At 51.6% G+C, this 20,183-nt stretch overlaps 4 protein-coding genes across 4 annotated transcripts; 3 read left to right on the top strand and 1 right to left on the bottom strand.

The window, feature by feature from the left end:
* Nucleotides 1-617: 617 nt before the first annotated feature.
* On the bottom strand, nt 618-3,616 carry TGAM01_v204248 (hypothetical protein; the record flags this gene model as incomplete). Its single annotated transcript, XM_018808541.1, has 8 exons — nt 618-1,105; nt 1,162-1,241; nt 1,305-1,817; nt 1,871-2,158; nt 2,217-2,440; nt 2,500-2,888; nt 2,948-3,350; nt 3,410-3,616. 8 exons carry the CDS (start codon nt 3,614-3,616, stop codon nt 618-620), a joined length of 2,592 nt encoding a protein of 863 aa, XP_018658197.1.
* Nucleotides 3,617-9,535: 5,919 nt separating this feature from the next.
* TGAM01_v204247 (hypothetical protein) lies at nt 9,536-12,342 on the top strand (the record flags this gene model as incomplete). The annotated part of the gene is made up of 3 exons (XM_018808540.1): nt 9,536-9,610; nt 9,740-10,554; nt 10,614-12,342. 3 exons carry the CDS (start codon nt 9,536-9,538, stop codon nt 12,340-12,342), a joined length of 2,619 nt encoding a protein of 872 aa, XP_018658196.1.
* Nucleotides 12,343-13,550: 1,208 nt separating this feature from the next.
* TGAM01_v204246 (hypothetical protein) lies at nt 13,551-17,288 on the top strand (the record flags this gene model as incomplete). The annotated part of the gene is made up of 1 exon (XM_018808539.1): nt 13,551-17,288. The coding sequence occupies one exon, from the start codon at nt 13,551-13,553 to the stop codon at nt 17,286-17,288; it is 3,738 nt and encodes a 1,245-aa protein (XP_018658195.1).
* A 353-nt stretch (nt 17,289-17,641) lies between these two features.
* TGAM01_v204245 (hypothetical protein) lies at nt 17,642-19,879 on the top strand (the record flags this gene model as incomplete). The annotated part of the gene is made up of 1 exon (XM_018808538.1): nt 17,642-19,879. One exon carries the CDS (start codon nt 17,642-17,644, stop codon nt 19,877-19,879), a length of 2,238 nt encoding a protein of 745 aa, XP_018658194.1.
* Between the last annotated feature and the right edge of the window lie 304 nt (nt 19,880-20,183).

Raw genomic sequence — 20,183 nt, 5'->3', positions numbered from 1 at the left:
TAGTTAGAGAAAGAAAGAGAGAGCTGTAATTTTATTATCGTGTTGAGTTTTATTGCATTCTAGCTGTTATTCAAGCTCTTGCGCTCCGAAGACGTCATTGAACCGAATGGCGGGTAAATGTGGATAACGCTGGTGTAAGTGGCGACTCGAGATGCAGCAATTACATCTTCGACGTGCATGAGCTACGACTCTATTACGTTCCAGCCGGCGGGATTGCTCCTGGCCAGTTAAAATGAATGATTTGGATCTTGAGATTCAGATGAAGTGCATTAGCTTCTAAGAGGAGTTATGCCCTTGATCGCTGGATATGGTTAGAGTACGTCACGGCAAGGAAAGCCTAAAAAGGTTGACGGCTTCATGTAGTAGCTAATAATGAACTGGACACTGAGATGCATGTCCATGTCCATGTCCACGTAGTATCGGCGCATCTTGATTGATTCAAGCAGCATGGATTTTTACGATAAGAAACAATTTCTTTTTGTCCTTTTTATCCTATCCTACTAAAGCATCGCTTGCTATGTACATCGTATATACGTCATATTCATACCTATATAGCCCTTAAGACCGAATACATTCCATCCCCTTCCATCCAGAGGAACAGCATCCTCAACCACAATCTATGAAGAAACAAACTTGAAGCCCGCGCCAGAACTCTCCGTAGCACCGTTGTTGACCAGCGACCCATCGCTCGCCAGCGTCACCCACTTGCCGTTGCTACCAGCCTTGATCGTGTACACGCCGCTGGCCGCGCCAATCTTCTGGCGGATCGTAAAGACCTCCCACGAAGAGGCCGTGGCACGAGCCGCCTGGATGGTAAAGTTGCCAGACGAGTCGGCCGTGACGAACTGGTTGTTGCTGGTGAGCTTGAGGTTGCCGGCGTTGGGCGTGTAGGAGCTGACGAAGACGCCGGCGTTGGCCTGCGAGCCTGAAGCAACGAGGTTGGACGAGGCGGTGGAGGAGACAACCCATTGGCCAGAGGTGGCGGCCTGGATCTTGAAGGTGCCGTAGGGGTTCTGGGGGAAGTTGGAGCCGCAGATGGGCTGGCCGCTGGGGTTGGGGCGGGTGCCGATGAAGAAGAGCTCGTTGGAGAAGGTGTTTCCAGAGCCTGGCAGATGTTAGTTGAGTTGTTCTGATTGTGAAGAGGAGGGAAAGGAAACTTACCCCAGGTGGTGAGGTTGGCACTCCAGGCGGCGGCAGTTTGGGGATTGGCGTTGGAGTAGGCAGCAATCAAAACGCATCGCCTAGGTTGGTATTGATATCAGTATAACGGCGTCAGAAGCTATCGCAGAACAGTGAAAACATACCAGTCATCAGCAATGGTTGGGTCGACAATCTCGTTCTGAGCATACGACCAAACATTGTTCACCCACTGAGTGTCATACAGCACCTCGTTGACGGGCGTAATCGGCAGCATCTGAATAGCCGCAATCTCGCTCTTCTGAGCGCCCCAGAACAGCCAAGCACCAGACTGCCAGTCCTCGACATTGCCCATCGTGACCAGGTTTCGGACTCCGGCCTCGGGGTAGGGGTTGTTGGGATCAGTCGAGCTCTGCTGGGGGTACAGGTGCCAGTAGACCTGCGCGCCCTGCTGCTCGGTCGCAACGAGCAGCTTGGCGTAGTTGACGTAGTCCTGGGAGAGGGCAACAGTGGCCCAGAGGAGGGCGCCGTAGTAGCCGTTGATGGCCTCGCCGGTGGATTCCTGGTCACGGCTGCCGGCTCCGTTGGCGATACCGGAGGCCCAGGAGTGGCCTGCGAACCAGTCACGGCAGCGGGTGACGGGGAAGTAAGGGTCCTGGGGAGAGGGGTTGATGATATCACTGTCTTGAGGTTAGAGATGAAAGATGTACTTGAGAAGACTAAGAAGCCATACCGAGCAAACCAGTTGATAAAGTCCTTGTGCTGAGCCAGCCACGAAGAGTCGTACTTGGCAATGACGGCAGCAACAGTCAGGAAATAGCCATAGTGGAAGTGGTGATCGTTGTAGTAGCCGTTGCCAAAATCAATGCCAGAGTTGGATGCGCCAGCCTTGTCGATAACGCCGCCCCAGGAGGTTTCGTACGCGGGGGAGGCTCCGGTGGTAGGGGCAAACCAGTTGTTGAAGGACGCCTTGAGGTAGTTTGTGACGTTGGGGATGAGAGCGGTTTGTCCCACAGCTTCGCTATAGTGGCATAAATATTAGCCTTGTACCTTTAAATGGACGTAACAAGAGATCTTACGCAATGAGGGCAAGACGGGCTTGAGCAGCCAGAGTGCCTCCCCAGTAGTAGAACTCGTTGGGAATAGGCGCGTTCGCCACGTTCAGCTGACCAATCTCGTACTGGAGACCCTGGATAACGGCAGAGTTGCAGGAGGAGTCGAGGGCTCGAGGAGGGTTCCAGGTGATGCTGCTCAGGTTGTACAGCAGCTTCCACTGGTTGCCGAGAGTTGGGTACATCCATCCCTGTTTTCAATTCATATGTCAGTAAATTTTCATTTATTGAAGAGCCTATTTTCACTAACCTTTGTGGTAAGGTAGCCTAGGGACGAAGTAGGAGGAGAGTTGGGGCTCTGCAGCGACAAGCGGTGGTGCGGCCAAGTCAGCATCAACAAGTTGGCGCCGCTTCCAACAGTGGCGTAGTTGAAGATGAGAGTGCCCTGCGTGGTGGTGAAGCTGTAGTCGAGGCTCACTCCCGTCGGGTAAACGCTCGAGTATTGGTCGAGCAGAGCCTTGTGGCTGCTCTGCACGAGTCTGACCACTCGGAGCACGCCGTTGAAGGTGCCGCTGGCCTGGATGGTGCCGACTTGGCTGTTGGTGGCGGTGGCCTTGAGCGTGATGGAGGAGAGCGCGTAGATGAGGTACGTTGTGCCGGTGGTGTCGACGACGGTGAACTGGGTGCCGGTGGCGGATACTGAGTCGCAGCTTTGTTAGTCAATAGTCCTCATACATCAGTATCCGTAGAATACTCACCACTCTGTCCGTTAGCAATGGACTGTCCGTTGAAAGACGCAATGCCGCCGTTCCGCGACGTCAGCAGCGGCGTCGCAGCGCTGTACTGAAGCGTAATGTAGGGCGATCCCGGAATCAGGGGAGACGTCAAGGAGGCGCTGCCCTGGAAGTACTGCACCGTCACCGAGTGCGTGTCAAAGGCCGTGGCCTTGTGGTTGGCAAAGGCGCCCGAGTGCTCGACGAAGCCCGCGCGCCAGTCGTTCTGCGTGGGCTGCTTGATGGACGTGCCGTCGAACTGGCGGCTGTTGCTGACGCCAAAGTTGATGCCGTAGCCATCGAGCTGGGACTCGTACGGGAAGGGGCCCGAGGCGGTGCCGTTTCCGGGCGTTGCGGCGTATGAAGCCCACCAGGAGTTGGTTGGGAACTAACAAGTAATAAGTCAATTATCGAACAATTGCAAGTCTCTAGCTGATCAATTCTTACCGGAGGCTTCAGCCCAGCAAAGAATGAAGAAACCGGAGCTCCATCAGACGCGGTCTGAACGGTGCCGCCAGAAATGCCCGACGGGTTGCTCGTCGAGATGGGCGAAAAGACACCGCGCTCCGCCAGAAAGTTGAGCTTGTCACTGCTCGGCAGGGCCGCGACGCCAATCGCCGAGGCGACGACGAGGTTGAGAAGAGAGCCTAGCATCTTGGAGGAGAAGACTGCTTTGCTTGGCCACAAACCTTGGAGGTTCTCGTCAGGGGAACGAGGAGCAGACAAGGCCTCTTATATGAAAACTCGCTGGTCAGAAGCGCTCATTGCATCACGATGTCATCTTTCTAATTCGGCAATGGGTCCTCTTTCTCCCTCCCTCGTAGCGGAATCTCGCCCCGATCTAGGTGCAACCCCGGCGGTAATGGAATGCCGCGCATGCTGCACTCTCATCTCGTTCTCGGCGGTACTCGACATCGTGATGGGCGACCGGGTCTGGCCATCCGAAGACAAGACAGCAATGGGGGGGAGGGATCATACGGCTCTCGAGTAATCCAAGTCCCTGGCATGTTCCGAAATAGTCGTAGCTGGGTAGTTGGCTGTACGCATAACAAAACGTGCTCAGGGCCAAGCATGGATTAGCAAAGCCGGCTATGCGCTCCCATTGGCATTATCCACTTCACCGATGATCCCGATCAATCTCGACGTTTGTCTGTCTTTTTGTGACCAGGGGCGGTGGCAAGGCCTAAAGCATATTTAGATCGGACCGAAGGTGAAAAGACGTCAAATCTGTTGAATCATTCGCAACCTCTTTCTTTGCCCAAGATGGAGCGTAAAGGCAGTGGAAATGTTCCGTCGGTTTTCATTTGCGAAATTTGCTCATCCTGGAACTGGCATGATTGTTCAATTTATCTCTGGCCATCTTCAGTATGTTTTTCTTCATGCTATCATGCTATTTTCTGCTACTGATTACTATTTTAGTAACCCAGGTTCAGTTCATCTTGCCCCTGAGATGACTCGTCGTAGCACGCGGGAGAAGCGTGGGGTTACCGGCGGGCTATTTCTTCCGTGCTGTCTTGTGATACAAGGCAAGAGTGTAATTCAAGAGTGCGGGCATTATGGAGCCATCCAATGCCCTGAGTAATTGAGATTAAAAAAGTAAACTCTTCACTACAAGCACCTAGCGCTCCTTTCAAAAGCTGCTAGACAAGCTGCTGTGCTCAATCCCGCGGCCAAGCAGCCAAGAAGTTATCCAATTGCCTAATTGGGTAACCTCCCGGCTCGGGATGGTGGGTCTTGAACTGGGGGAGAAGACATGGGGACAGCTGGGGAGATCCGTCTGTTCTGTTAGGGCTCGACTGCACTGTAACCGTCTGACGGAAGATGATCTATTTTGATACATCCATATGCTGAAACAGATAATAATACGAAGAATTAGAGTAACTGTTTGTTTATAAAAAGTTGCTCTGCTCTGTGCATATTTTGAGGGTTAAGATGAGAGCGAGTAGGGTAGAATGAGTAATCAGCCAATTGGCGTCGGAGCTTTTATTGTCAAACAAGGATACGGGGAGAATGAGCCAAAAAACAAGCATGCGTGACTGTTTTCTGTCTTCCCCACAATCGGCCGCTTCTCAAGGCCTTGTCACTTGCGGAGAGGCAGCACAGCCAGCAGTCGCGCATTTCGGCTCCGCATCTCCCCGCATTCATTCGTATCCGAAAAGTCGGGATATTGAGCATGATAGGTTTGGGCTGGAATTTCGCGGGAGGTGAGCGTGAATTAGGTAGGGCACAGCGAGATGGCTTGACTGGGATGTACAACCGTGGCGGTTATTGTCCAAGCAGATTATGAAGATGTCTCACGATAGAGACTACAAGTGTCTAGCTGCCGAGTAAGGAATATACATGGAAGCGCCAAAAACACGCGATAGAGGGGGCTGTTTCAGCGAGGAAATTACAACGTCCTGCAAAGTCAATTTACTTTTGAGAGGCCTCTGTTCCCGACTTTTGAGGCTCTGTAATTGTACTCCTATATGCCACTCATACATACATGCCCATCCAACCTATAGGCCGGGGAGTCGCGGCAATTATTGACTATTTTCGCCCAAGTTTGCGGTATCAACGCAAAGAAACTGCCAGTGGTTTCGGCCGTGCGAGTAATGCCGCGACGCTAATAAATTTGCATCATCTCGGAGCCAGGGGGGTCTAGGGTTAGGATACTCTTCGGTACTAGCAGCAGATGAAGTGCGTCTTTCCCCATATCTTGTGACACTTTGTCTCCCCACAGGCCGGCGGGGGACCAAAAGCCCGCCAATGAGAGGCGAGACGGGGTGGTACTGCTCTCCTTTTAACAGGCGGCAGTTTCCTCCCCCAGAGAATGAAGAAAATCCTTCAGTAATCATTACTGGTCAACTAGTAAGAAGCTGAGGTTGCGGCAGTCTCCCATGACTTTGACTAGAAAGACGGATAGACGGCAAGCATTACAACATAATGCAGGCAATACTACCTACAATACTGGCTGTGGCATCGTGTCATTGGAGGATATAGAGAGAGTCGTTGTGACCAGTGAATGTTCCTGACAATCGTGGAAAATCTTGGCGGCATTGAGTTAGCGGAAATGTCTGGAGCTGATGCGCGGGGCCCGGCCCCAGACTGGTATATTGAACGGGCCGAATGGTATGGGGATGGGGATGCTGGCATACGGGCCTACTTGAAAGTAAAAGAGAGATGGTTTAGCCTTGGGGGAGACCTGATGCGTATGAAACACGTGCGTGACAGAGCTATGAGTGTATATTGCGGGCGTGGTGACTTTCTTTTCCTTTATCATGATGATTGTGTGATTGAAGCTGACTCTGCTCACGAAATTAAATGACAGTGAAAGAATGCGACAATGGAAGACGATTGGCGCGAGGCAGGGCGGTACTGAACATTATAGAGGATCATCTGCTTGCTAACAATGGTAACAAAGCGGGGAGAGTCGTTGACTATCCCCGAGTTTGCTCCATTGGGTGTTCTGAGTTGCAAATGAGGTTATTCCCATGAGATGTGACGGCATCAATAACTCCAGCGAACGCTGATGTCGCGTGCAATTTCGCAACTATTGTACCAGTGCAGTATCGTAAGGCGTGATGAGTGAATAATTGCCATGTATAACCTCGTATAAGCGTTGGGCTGTCGTAGCTATGGTCGTAGTGATGGAAAGCTGTTGAGTGGTATACGGGCTTGGTAAGCCTGTCACTAATTCTCAGCAACTTCTTGATCGGGCTGCAATCGTTTAACAAGATGATTTCGTTATTCTTGTTTTCGTGGCTCTCTTCTCATTCACCATTCTTTCCATTAGCCTCTGTGAAGCTCTGAGGCTGGGCAGTTAACATGGACGAGAGCCCAAATGCTATTCTATGGCTCTTCGTGGCACCTCAGTAGCGGGTAGACAATGTTTTATGGTATATACTTGATGAAATTGATGAAACGGAAATGTAATGCAATCTCTGCTGTTGTCATTTATCGTCGCCATCGCTTCTCTGCAATGCGCCTCAGGAGAAAACGAGAGTACAGCTCAGCTTGCACGAAGAGGTTTGGAGACAGAAGCGACACTGAGCGACAATACACGCTATTCTAGAACACGAAACACAGAAGTACTTTCCATAGGCATCATTACTAAGAATCTCGGTCGGATCAGAGCTTATATCGACCACTTGATGAACGCTCCTAGCCGTTTAGGGTGTTTCGCGGTCCACGCATCAAGATGCCATTAGGTAAGATCGACGTATGCAGGAACCTTTCTTGGCAACAGCTGGCAATCACTTTGAATGGTTGGTACTACCATTAGCTAGGCCCAAAACAAGTCTCTTGTTGACGGCAATTGCTCGTCAGTGAAACTCTCAACTCTCAACTCTCAAATCTCAACCGAAGAGTTTCGCAAAAGGGGGAGGCCACGCAATCGTGCGCTTTGAGTATGAATGATAGTTCGGAGCGCACAACTGCTGCCCGAGTATATTGCCACTCTGGCACAATAGAACGATGGAAGACGAGGCTGACGCGAAGATAAGGCTATGGCGCCATGGTAAAGTTTACAAGGCAGAGCGGATCTGCGCTACATGAGTCGTCCCGATCTAACGGTCTAAGCGCTAAAGATCTATGTATGTACGCATCTTGAGAGCGAACAGGCTTTTGAGCACCCTAGTACCTCTAATAAAAAAATTCTTTCAAGTCCATCAACGCCGTATAGCACCCTGGCATTGTCTAAAGACAACGAAGCTAGACTCAGTTCAACCATGGCGTGGACGTTAGATGAGACGACATCACAGGCCAACACGCTGCTAAAGCTGCCGTATGACGTCTTTTCCTAGGGCCACCGGTGGGCATTTCAGGCTTAGAATGGGCGCAACTCGCGATGCTTAACCCGAGAAGCATAAGCTTGTGGGTTTCAGGCGGCTGCTGCCGACTGTCCGGGCTGGTGACGGTGACGGCATGCAGATTTGGCACGCCGGACTTGACTCGGGGAACGTGGTGGAGCCCGAGAGAATCCGGGAGAGCCGAACGCCGGGCCGGGAGACGGAATCTCGGAAGATCTGAAATGGCAGAAGTGAGGTTTTACTGGTGATGAAGAAAGAAAAGGAGCTTTCACATGGTGATCATTGTGCTATATATTTTTTTACTTAGTGGAGAGAGTGGTGATGCGGAAATAGATGTCGATGCCATTGTGCGTACAGTTTAGCTGGGCGACACCACCCGGAAATACTGCAGAAACGCCTACTGAATCGCTCACCACTCAATTCTCATTGATTCCGGAGTAGACTCCATTCCTTCCCCAGATTCTTCGTATACATAGCAACGGGAGATCAATTCCATTCTCGCACAGACCTCCATTCATCACTTGTTCATTGCTGCCATCAGGTTGCTTGCTTGTATTAAGTCTTTTCCACAATCGACTGACCGTATAGCCGTATACGCAGTGCAAAAAATGACGTAGTCTGCAGCTCGGCAGGTGAATTCGATGCTCCCAAACCCAGGCTGGCGGCAGGCCCCTGCAACGCCGTGGGTGTAAGCGGGAAATAAAGGCCAAATGGGAGCCCTTTTCATCCAACGAAGAAATCTAGAACAATGGCTGTGGCGTTATCTGAGCCAACGAGAAGAGAGCAGAGTGAAAAATTTCAGCGATCCAACCGATAAGGCTGCGAGCCGTTTTAGCGGGTCTTTAGCCAGCTCAGTGGAATCGAATCCGTGGCTTCGGAATCAGCAATTTGAATGTATGGGTCTGTCGTCGGGTGCGCATCTGATGCTACTCTGCGCTTGTTGTCCCTGACTCGTTCATTCCAGAGAGCTGTAGCACCATAATCCTTTCACTTTGATTCATATTTCGACGCCTCATCTGCCAAATTGATTCATGCTTTCCCGTCAAATCAAGTCTCCCGTTAGTCCGTCGCCTCATTTCTATGCAGCTTGCTCAGCTCGTACAAGCGCGTACCCGCAGCTGTGGAGAGATGACGGAGGCCCCCCCCTGACCCAGCTGCTGGCCAATGTCTTGGACGCTCACACGAGGTCCTGCTGCTTTGTATCGCCAGCCAAACACGTGCAAGCCTCTCCGAATGCCGGGAGGCTGAGTCCCCAGTCCGAAATGCCAGGCTTAACGGATTCTACTTTTTGCGCCTTGCGTGTATTTGCTCGGGACGAGGGCCAGCAGCGAAAATGACGGAATTGGTTGATTGAGACTTGCATGACAGTATATAGGAGATGCAGCACCGATGCGATATGTATTCATAAGGATGCGAGTGGTTGCAGCAACTCGTTGAAAGTTGTTGTAAGTCAAGACAACTTCAAGACAACTTAAGTCTCAGGGTTTCTCTAACAGCAATTGGCCACAAACCTTTCTTTACTTTCTTATTTATTTATTATTTCTCCTTACATAAGCACAACTTCCAAACTGCACTTACAGTATATGCCATCAATCTGTATGTCATGATACACGGCAGTTGCATTCAGTTAATTTAAGAAAAGAGTCGGCGCTTATCGGATCATCGGCGCCGCTCTACCTCGGGTCGTCGGCATCTGCTGCAACTGCACGCTTCTTGTCATCTTTTGTCCCTGCCAAGTATCGCGAATCGCCAGTGCGCTGCTTTCAGTGGCCCGTCGCTGCAAATGGAGGGCCTGGACCATCCTGAGGGTACCTGCGTGTACCCACCAGTAACCGCGGCGCCAAAAGTTCCTCAACCGGTACGTGAGCTCCATCTTTTTTTCGTCCTTTCTTACATGTACCTACACACAGCACATGAATCATCTGCTCCTCTTTTGTTTGACTTCAGCTCTTGATCCTCCACTAATTGGTCTCGTCCATGCATCCAGCTGCTCTACAACTTTGAGCTCTACTCTCACTATAAGCCACTTGCGCTGCGCCCGTCCGTGTCCACGCCGAGCCACCCCCAGTTTTTCCGAGAAGCTTCCAGCTCTCTCTCTCTGTCCGCCGCCTCGACGCCGTCCAGCCTCTTCGCCGCAGCCTCTCCCTTCCTGCTCATCGATACGCAGTCGCCACCGTCGCTGAGCTTCTCGCCCTCGGCCTCGTCCCTCTCCGGAGCGTCAGTCGCCGTGATGGACCTCGACCCGCCGCCCGGGGCCGACATGCCGTCCTTTGGCCTCGTCGGGTCGTCGCTCCCGGAGCCTCAACCCGCTGCAGACGGCCCCGGATCCCTGTCCATCGACCGCCGTCCCAAGAAGTCGTCCATGACGTGCGCCGTCTGTCGGTTCCGCAAGGTGCGGTGCAACGGGGCGCGTCCGTGCTGTGGCAATTGCCAGCGCCTGGGATTCCCCTGCTCCTACGACGATGCCGACGTCGACGCCTGGTCTCTTGCGCTGCCGCGGCGGCGTGTCAAGCAGGCCTGCTTGAGCTGCCACAGCCGCAAGGCCCGGTGCTCCGGCCATCTGCCCTCGTGTGAGCGGTGTCGGGTCCAGGGCATCGAGTGTGTCTACCGGCCCAGCAAGCGAGCCAAGCCGTTGTCACTCGTCAAGAGCCCCAACAGCCCAGATCGAGAATCAGATCGAGAAGGTGGCCGAGACGGCCGCAGTCAGGGAGAGAATCGAGATCAGGATGATCTACGCAACGAAAGCCCAGCCTTGACTGACCAGGCCAGCTCTGTGAGTCCTGGGCCGGATATCGCCGAACGGTAAGCTCTACATGGCGACATTCTTTGTAAGAGCCACAGCCGCTAACTTTCAGTCTCAGCCTTTCTATAGACGAAAGCTTCGACTCCATCGTGAACCGCGCCTTCGACCTCTTCTTCCGCCATGTCCACCACATGCCCATGTTCACCTTTTTGCATCGAGCTTCTCTTATGGAGCAATATCAGGCTGGCAAAGTCGAAAGACCACTTCTGCTGGCCATTGTCGGTATCACTTCATGCCTGACCAACATGGGCCCCGGCATGCGCGAATATGGAAATCACTGCATCGATAAAGCCGAGGCCCTTCTTCTCGCCGACTACAGCCGCCTCTCCATTGTCAAAATCCAGGCACTCGTCTTCGTCATCAAGCATCGCATTCTCTGTAACAGGTTCTCCAGCGCCTTTGTCCTCCACAGCTTTGCTTCTCGTTATGCCACCGCGCTGCGTCTCAACTACGAGGCGCCACACCTTCGTTTCCTGGCGCAGGAATCTCGTCGGCGCCTCATGTGGGCCATGTACTGCATCGATACCAGTGTTTGTGGCGGATACCCCGATTTTGTTCTCTGGAGGGCCGACCAGATCCATGTGAGCTTGCCTTGTAACGAGCGCAACTTCGAATTCGACCTGCCGCAGCATACAGAAAAGCTTGTGCCAGATTCGCACCAGCCACGACCACCACTGGCCGAGGACGTAGGAACCTTGGCTCTCCATGCGCGCATCTTATATATTCGCCAGAAGATTATCGAATTCACCAGGGTGGCGCAATATGACCGCGGAATGGAACCTGCTGAGCTGCAAGGCCGTATTCTTGCCTTGGACAAGGAGCTAAGCGATTTTGCGGCCAACCTACCGACATCTTTTCAGTTTTCCGAAAACTCCTTGCGCCTCCGCGCCTACTCCCCGCGAATCTGCGTCTTCGTCATGATCCACGTCTGGTGGCGCCAGTGTTATTGTGACCTCTACCGCCTCGCCTTGGCCGATGTGAACGGCGGACTGCCGCAGTCCATGCTCGAAATGTTTGACCAAGCATTCCTCGATCACTGCCACAGGCAATGTGTGGATCATGCCCTGGCCCTGACTCACATATTCTCACTGATACAAAAGCTTGATGCCAAGCCGGTGGCGGATATTGACCTCGCCATGTGTGCGTACCAGTGCGCTCGGATGCTCATGTACCTCTTCCAGCTTGATCTCTTCAGCCGCTTTGGCATCACAGCAGAGACAGTCATGGAGCAGGCGCAGCTCTGTCTGCAGACCATCAAGGACTGCTGCGTAGGACCTGCGGTGGACTGCATCGTGACAGACCTTGAGAGGTTGATTAGCCAAGGAAGAGCCGGCTCCATCCAAGGCAACATCATGCCGTCGCAGACTATTCCTCAAGACGCCCGGTTTGCAGATGGGTCAGATGTGTTGAATGCTTCCTCCTCGGCCGGCATGCAGCCTTTCAGCTCACCTCCCAATGCGTCCAACAACACCGTCTCGCCCTTTACTCATCCTGTCATGACAGCTCCGTGGATGTCGGATAGCGGCTTTGCGTCCACCATCGACCAGCAAACGCTGCCGCCAGAGATGCATGCTGCAGATCCCAACAAGGGCGAGACGCCCGAGCTATCTGCACCCCGATCAGACTACGCGCAGTCGGATTTGAACAACGCCTATGACGGGGCCTTTGCAGGGCTGGGACTCGATGACGGATTTGACTATGCCATGGGGGTGGACATGAATCTCTGGGCTACCAACGGGGGGAGCTGGATGTCGCAGGGATTTGGCAATAATAGTACCTGGCTGTGAACAAAGAAAAAAAGAGGAGGAAATCCAAAATATCAGATGATTACGGATGATGGTGTATATACAAATGATTTACTCGGAAGCGGCACTACATGCGTGTATATATAGATACCTTTTGCGTGTGAGCTAGGAAAGCAGAGCGAATGAAATGGCGTGGGGGCGGGATGGCGCAATGACAGGGAGTGCGCCAGTAGGAAATGATAATGACAGCGCTAATGAAAATGAAAATGTAAGAATGTATACAATCATGAAGTTAACGTACCAGTATATATTCTTGCCCTCTGTCTATTAGTTTAAGCACAAGGCTTGAGGGAAAAATCGATGAGTGGTTGAAATTTGGTCAAAGGCTTCCATGAGAATACAAGTGTAACTTAGAGCTTGGGAAGTATTGAGAGGGGCGGTGTTCCGGGACATTTATATTGTGCTTTCAACATATCAAGCAACTGCCTTTGATTGATAATCCATACAGGCTTGCTTTCAACCTCAGCCTGATCTCCATTTACAGAATTCACAGTTGCCATTCTCATCTGCTGAGTGGTTTGGCACTAGTCATTAGGGTTCAGTATTGCGCTGAGCTGGGTAAGGTTCAGCAGATAATAACTGCGTGAGTTGAGAGCCTTTGATAAATGTTGCATACACCTTTTGTTTCAAATTCAGTCTTGAAGCTGTGCACGAAATGAAAGCTGTCATTCTCATCCACCGACTCACTTTTCATTAGGTGGCTGCTGCTGATCTGGGGCACTTTCAGCAGACAATAGCGCTCCAGCCGCCTTTTAGCGCTCTCAGTCCGGTGGAGCGACGGGGTCTAGGCTCGGCTCTTAGCGAGCCGTCATGCCAGACCGGGCTTAGCCGCGATGGTCGCTTGATCTGCATTTGCATTTGCTCGACTCGAATCTGCCTCGCTGCCTTGGACCGTGAACTGCTAATTTAGGGCCACGCAAGCAACACACACAAATGCCCAGATAGCTCCATCTATTGGCTGCTTGTCGAACTATCGAGGGACTTGCAATGGCTCATTGGACGGTTCAAGGATCCTGCGCCGGATGGCTGCTAGGCATGCGAAAGCCTCGCCGCACAGCCGCACCCGAATCCTACTGGCGGGGCTCAGATCTTGTGCGTAGGGCGAGTTGAAGGATAGATAACCTGTGGACGGTAACACTAGAAGCAAACCTGCTCAGTTTTCTTCTTCGGCTCGGCGATGGCAATGAACAATGCGCTTGTTAGACGCCAAAACGCTAGAGTTGGTCGACATCCTCGACGACGATGTCCCTCCTTACGCCATCATCTCCCATACTTGGGGCGACGAGGAGGTCACAATTCAACAGCTGCGGCGATTGGGAGGATATTTGCATCTCGCGTCCTCGTCTCCCAAACCGTTGGATAAAAAGAGGAGAGCTATTCTCTCAAAAAGGGGCTACGTCAAAATCGCTGGTGCCGCTCGACTGGCTGTCAGTCGAGGACTCGACTACCTCTGGTTCGACAGTTGCTGTATCGACAAGTCCAGCAGTTCTGAACTGTCCGAGGCCATCAACTCCATGTATTTGTGGTACGAGCAATCTGCCGAGTGCTATGCGTACCTTTCCGACGTCGAGCCGCCGACGACCCAAGATGCCGGCGCATTCGACGAGAGTCTCCGTAACAGTCGGTGGTTCACGAGGGGATGGACGCTCCAGGAGCTTGTTGCGCCAAAGCTCGTTCTCTTCTACGCCAATGATTGGAGCTTCCTTGGCCAAAAACACTCTCCCCCGGAATTCGCAAAGGCCATCAGCGAAATCACTAACATTGATGAGGAAGTGCTGGACGGCACCATCGACCCCCTTCAGCTGAGTGTGTCTGCTCGCATGGCCTGGGCGTCTCATAGAAACACTACCAGGCTCGAAGATACGGCATACTGCTTGATGGGATTATTCCAAGTCAACATGCCACTTCTGTACGGTGAAGGAAAGCGTGCTTTTACTAGACTTCAAGAGGAAATCATCCAACGTACCGACGACCAGTCCATATTTGCATGGAACTCATTTGATGATGCAGAAGAAGACCCAGATGCTCTTTTTGGCTTACTCGCACAGTCTCCAGCTCAATTCAAAGATGCCGGCGACTTGCAAGTCCTGCCCCCCTTACCAGTCTATGCAAGTGCTCCATCCGCCATGACGAACCAGGGCCTTCGCGTCCAGCTCTATCTCTTGCCACGTACATTCACAGACGAAACCGTCATGGAAGAAGACTACTTTGCTATTCTCGACTGTGTTAAGCGCGACCGAGACGTCCATCTGTGTCCCGCACTTCATCTGCGGCGGCTCTCCGAGGATCAGTTTGGAAGGCTGCAGCCCAAAACGAAGCATTTCAAGCGGCCCGTGTCCTCTTCAAACCGGCGAGAAGAGGGATACCGCTCGGTATACATAAGGCAGCAGCCGGTATACTATCACCTTCCGCAGTTCAGACTCTCGCCTCTCAATGTCGAGTCAGGACTTGGTTCTTCTGATGGCGTTCAATATCGGCTATTCGACAAGTATCCCGCGCACAACTGGAATTCTGCCACCATGACACTCAGCGTCCAATACTCTCGCAAATTAAAAGCCATGGGGGTGTTTAGGTTCCAGAGTATCGACAAGTCTTCCGAGAAAGTGGACGTGGTCGTGGGTTTGCGGCGATTGAACACAATGGAATGGGAGGGATGGTGCTTCCAATTGGCATATCGCGACAAGTCTCTCGAGCATGTTTTCCAAGAGATCAACAAAAAGATTGAAAAAATCACTCACAAGTCCAACAATAACGATATTACCTCGGCAACTCTCCGTAATTCCCTTGGAGAGGACTCGACGTTGGCGAGCAGCGCATCGGTCGAGGGCGTACAGCTTCAAGGACGACTCTACATCTCCATCTTAGTGACCCTGACAGCTGAGCTACTAGCTGAGAGTACGACATTCCAGATCTCCACGAATCCTATGAAGTTATCGACATGCAATCAGATACTAAAGTCCACATCTCCTAATTCGGGGGCGAGAGCAATGACTGAAGTATTCTGCTGGTCTTCTAGCTCTCAGTTTGGACTAGACCCCTCGTCTCCTTTGACGTGGATGGTGCAGCCTGTTCGAGCGACGTCTTTGCTAGGAGACGGTGCTTTTATGAAGCCACTCTACGACTTCATGTCACAACTTCAACAGAGAAAAGCAGAAAGCGGCTCAAATACACTGAGCGCCATCGAACAGCTAGCTGAAGCTTTGTTTATTGGAGATGCAGATCGGGCTTCGATGCTCATTGATACAAAGGCCCCCAATATTAGTTCAAGAACCACTGATGCATATGGGTTTGCACCACTGCATTGGGCTGTTGCAGGCGGCTCTATTGGCTGCATCATGCTGCTCCAAAAGCATGGGGCCAAACGCAAGATGGTGACAGAGAGCGGCCTGTCGCCTATTCACGTTGCCGCACTCTGTAATAATGCGGTTTGGAGTGCTCTGGCTCATCTCAATGATGAAGGAGAGGTCACATGGCTTGCGGACGAGAGGACAAGGCACTTTTCCGAGACACCGCTGCATCTTGCTGCAGCATCCACCCCTGACACGGAGCTTGGTGAGCAATTTTTTAAAGAGCTGCTGGACTGGAGCTGGCAACACACTGGATCGGCGCCTCGAAATGCTTTTGACGAAACCCCGCTACATCGAGCCGCTGCTGGGAACAACGTGAATGCGATTGAGGCTCTAGTCGCTCGCAGTCTTTATGTTTTCAACATAGAAACTGGGGATCAGTACGGCCGGACTCCCCTCTGGCATGCCGCTGCTGCAGGCGCCTGTCGCGCTATAGAGTCTCTAATACGCCTGGGAGCATCTGTCAACCTGACAGATGATTTGGGGAGGAGCCCTTTGCACGCAGCCTGTAGAGGAGGACACGAAGATGCCGTCAAGTTGCTTCGCCAACACGGTGCAATCCAACACGGTGCAAGAGCGGACATGGAGACGAACTTTCTAAGCTTACTGCCAATGGATCTTGCGGTCATGTTCGGATATGTTGACTGCTTGAAGGTCTTCCTCGATCCCTTGTGGCGAATTGTTTCTCAGGCCGGCTTGGATAAGGCTGTCCAAATAGCGGCCTCGTTCGGGCAGCAGGCATGCGTGGAGCGTCTTTGCCAATATGGTGCTAACCCATATGTGGTTTTTGAGTACTACTTACGACCCCACGATGGGCATGCTGTTGTGGTCGAGAAGGAAGCCGATGCATATACCGCCGCACGTTTGGAGCAGCAGTGGCATATCGTCAGCTATTTTAATACGTCCGAAGCGCTAAGATATCTGCGAGAGCGTGTAAATCATCCTGTAAACAGACAAATCGGCATGGGGAATCCAATGCCGTCTTTCTCTGCTCCTGCCAATGCGTCTCCACCCAAGGAAGAGCCGGAGCCAGCTTATATACCGTATCCCAGACAGCAGTACGCAGGCATTCATGATGCAGAGCTCTATTCTGTGCTCTATGATGACGAACAAGCTTACGGAAACGCCCCTGCCTCTAACACAATGTCTCATGCCAGCAACAATACCTATTATCGCACTGCACCCAATACAAACACGCCCTTGTACGGCAGCCAGCCGATTTCTGCTTCATCTTACGCACGTCAGCAAAGACCACAGACATATGAAAGTCTCGGTCGACACCAATCCGCCAATTTACCAGCCCGGGCGAGCCCTTATTCTTCCGCGCCAATATCCCAGTCCGAGCGACTGCAAGAACTGGTAAATCCGCAAGATGGCTACAGATACCAAGGCGCTCCAAGCCAAGAACGCCTGATTAACATTACATACGCCCCATCGCCGGCAGCGGAGATTCGGCCTCTTACCCAGGGTTATAATAACTTTGGAAGGAATGCATCAGCTCCAACACCGCGGTTTTCACGCGATGTGACGCCACAAAGCATTGGAGTAACGACGAGAGCGATAGACATACCCAGGAAATGATTGAATGCGATGTTATTCGCTGTTGTATTGCTAGTTTGTAACTGAGATTGCTCTTGGGAAGAAGTTGATGAGCTTATGGAGCAAACGGTGCTAGCCCGAAATGCATGTTTCATTTCTAAATATACTGTTAGAGCAACCAGAATCCTTATACCCTCATCTCCACCAAAGATTTCCTTCTGCCTCATAAAGCGCACAACAGCACGGCACGCTACACTAGGATGGAATTTTGATCCTCTAGACACGTGGCTAAAAAGAGGGCGGGGATGGGACAAGTACCCTGCTGCTGCCTGAACCAACAACATCCGCGTCATCTCAGTTCTACTTATTTCAATGGCACTTCTCAATGGGCAAAGATGTCAGCAGTCAAACATTACCTGTCGCTGGCTGCCGTCTTGTTAGGCGTTGCTGACAACACAGTGCCATCGCAAAAGATTTCAGCGTATCCAAGGATTGCAGCATATCCAGAAAATCCAGTTCCCGATACTGGCCTGTCTTTCGCCAGTAATTTGAGCATCATGGACTTTATCGATATGTGTGCATCTGGCGTGTATTTTGATGGTTCTGATAAATGTGCGTATCTCTCTGACGATTTGATACATCAGATTGAACGCCAGAATAGTTTATTCTACGGCGAAATGGAGCGAACCGAGCAAGAAAAGGAGAAGATCAAGCAGGAAACAAAGTCAATGAATAGAGCCGGAAAATCACGGCTGTTCGACGCCTTGGATAACCCAGCCACAGTTCAACAGCTGGTTATTGAAGGGGAAGACGTAAACTTTGAAGATTTTCTCGGAGCAACTCCACTGCACTGGGTGTTTTCAGAAGAGACGCCAAATCTTGAATCTGCGGAAATTATGCTTCAAAATGGAGGGAACATAGATAGCCAGGACTACCAAGGCAACACGCCTCTCGAGTATGCCGTTCGTCACGCAAAGTCGGCGGAAGGGGTGGAATGGCTTCTAGCCAAAGGTGCAGATTCAAACGTCAAGACGAAACAGAATCTCTTGCTATTTGCCTCGTCTCAAGGCAAAATCGACATCCTTGAGATGCTGCTGGAAGCAGGGGCAGATCCAAACACGCCACGACACTTCCCACCGCTCTTCTCCGCCATAGGACTAGGAAGCCTTTTTAATGAGACGGTAGATTTGCTTCTCGCGCATGGAGCCAATCCTATTGCCCAGACAAATGGGGATATGACGCCTTTGGCCTATGCCGCGCGCCACGGCAATTCTTCCGGTCGCTTAGGCGTGATTCGCAAAGTATACGAACAGGCACAGCGTCGAGGCACTCCGTATACTGCTGGACAGCTGAGCAAGGCTCTTTCTGAATATCGCGGTAAAAGCTACCCCCGGGATTTTTTCGAACAGTTTTTAAAATGGAACGTGGACGTGAACCAAAAAATAGCTCGTCTAAATGGTGGCTTTACTCGGCCTTTGATTATTGCCTCCGGAGACCAAAACGCCGACGCCGACGCCATTCAGCATCTATTGAATTTGGGGGCAGATTCAGCTTTGGGGGATGGCGATGGAAACACTCCGCTTCACGCAGCGATACGCACAGGAGCACCAGATACGGCGCTATCCTTACTGGAGATACTTGACGCCCAGGCGATTGACCAGGTGAACAAACATGGCCAGACAGCTTTGCATTTTGCATCCATGGGTTTTCACCCAGATGCTTTCAATGTCCGGGATGGGAGATTCTTCCTTGGTCCTGAAGTAGAAGGACTGTCCAAAGATGAAGCGATGCGCCTGTTCAAAGACGGTACTATTATTAGGCAACGCACCGAAACACAAATCGCACGCCGCACAGGTCTTATCCAGGCTCTGCTCGGCAAAGGAGCATCTCCATACGCGCAGGATACTCTAACGGGCGCCACGCCATTGCACTACGCTTGTAGAATCGGTATCCCTGAGTTCGTGACTGCCCTTTTGAAAGGCTGTTCAGGGAAATGCCTTGAAGTGAAGGATAATCTGGGCCAGACAGCATTGCACTGGGCAGCCAGATACGGAAAATCCGGCGCTGTGAAGGCACTCATGGAATGGTCCCAAACAGAACAGGACAATAAAGAAATGTACGGTCGTAACCTCCCCTGCGTGGCGGACGAAAAGGGTCGCCTACCGCTTCATCTTGCCGCAATGAAAGGCCACGACGATGCCATGGACGTTTTGCTAGAGTACACTCCGGCCACGCATTACGAAGTTGAAGACTTGGACGGCCGCACACCCTTGTGGTATGCCGCGTACTATTACGATAAGACACACGTTTGGGGCTGCGATCTCTACAGATACGATGACTGTGCGGGCAAGATTCAACGGAAGCTGGAGAGTGTGCGGGGTGTTGGTCCGAAATATTACTTTGCTTTTGCTGCTGTGGCTTCTTTGGTGGGTTTGGCGGTTATCTTTCGGTCTGCTATTATGGGTGTTGCTGATGCTGCTCTTGAATTGGGTCGTGGGCTCTATGTAAAGGCGTGGCAAGGGGGAGAAATCGGTTGGCGATGGGGAGTTGTTGCATGGCGATGTGCCGTAGCTGGTGCTGTGGCTGGTTGGCAGTCTATGCGAGATGAATATCTCAAGAGCAATACAACTTGATCACATAATGATAGTATTCAGTCGTAATACATATTTTTTACATATATATTTATATATTTGTTGCCCGGGCATCATCACCCAAGTGCTGTAAATCTGATCTGCTGTCTGTAAACTAATGTATAGTACAATCCTTCCTTCATGCCTTACAAAGAACGGCTCTCCATCTCAAAATGATTCCATCATTAATGCTTGTTAAAAGGCCATGCATGCAAATATGCCATTTGTGCCAAAGCAAAGTGAGCAAAAAAAAAAAAAAAAAATGCATAAAAACAAAACTTTTTTTTCTTTGTCCCCCCCTTCCCCC

The sequence above is a fragment of the Trichoderma gamsii genome, assembly GCF_001481775.2.
Source record: "Trichoderma gamsii strain T6085 chromosome Unknown Scaffold_12.2, whole genome shotgun sequence".
NCBI classification, from domain to species: Eukaryota; Fungi; Ascomycota; class Sordariomycetes; order Hypocreales; family Hypocreaceae; genus Trichoderma; species Trichoderma gamsii.
Note: the sequence above shows the minus strand (reverse complement) of the source record. Positions and strands in the feature narration are given on the sequence as shown.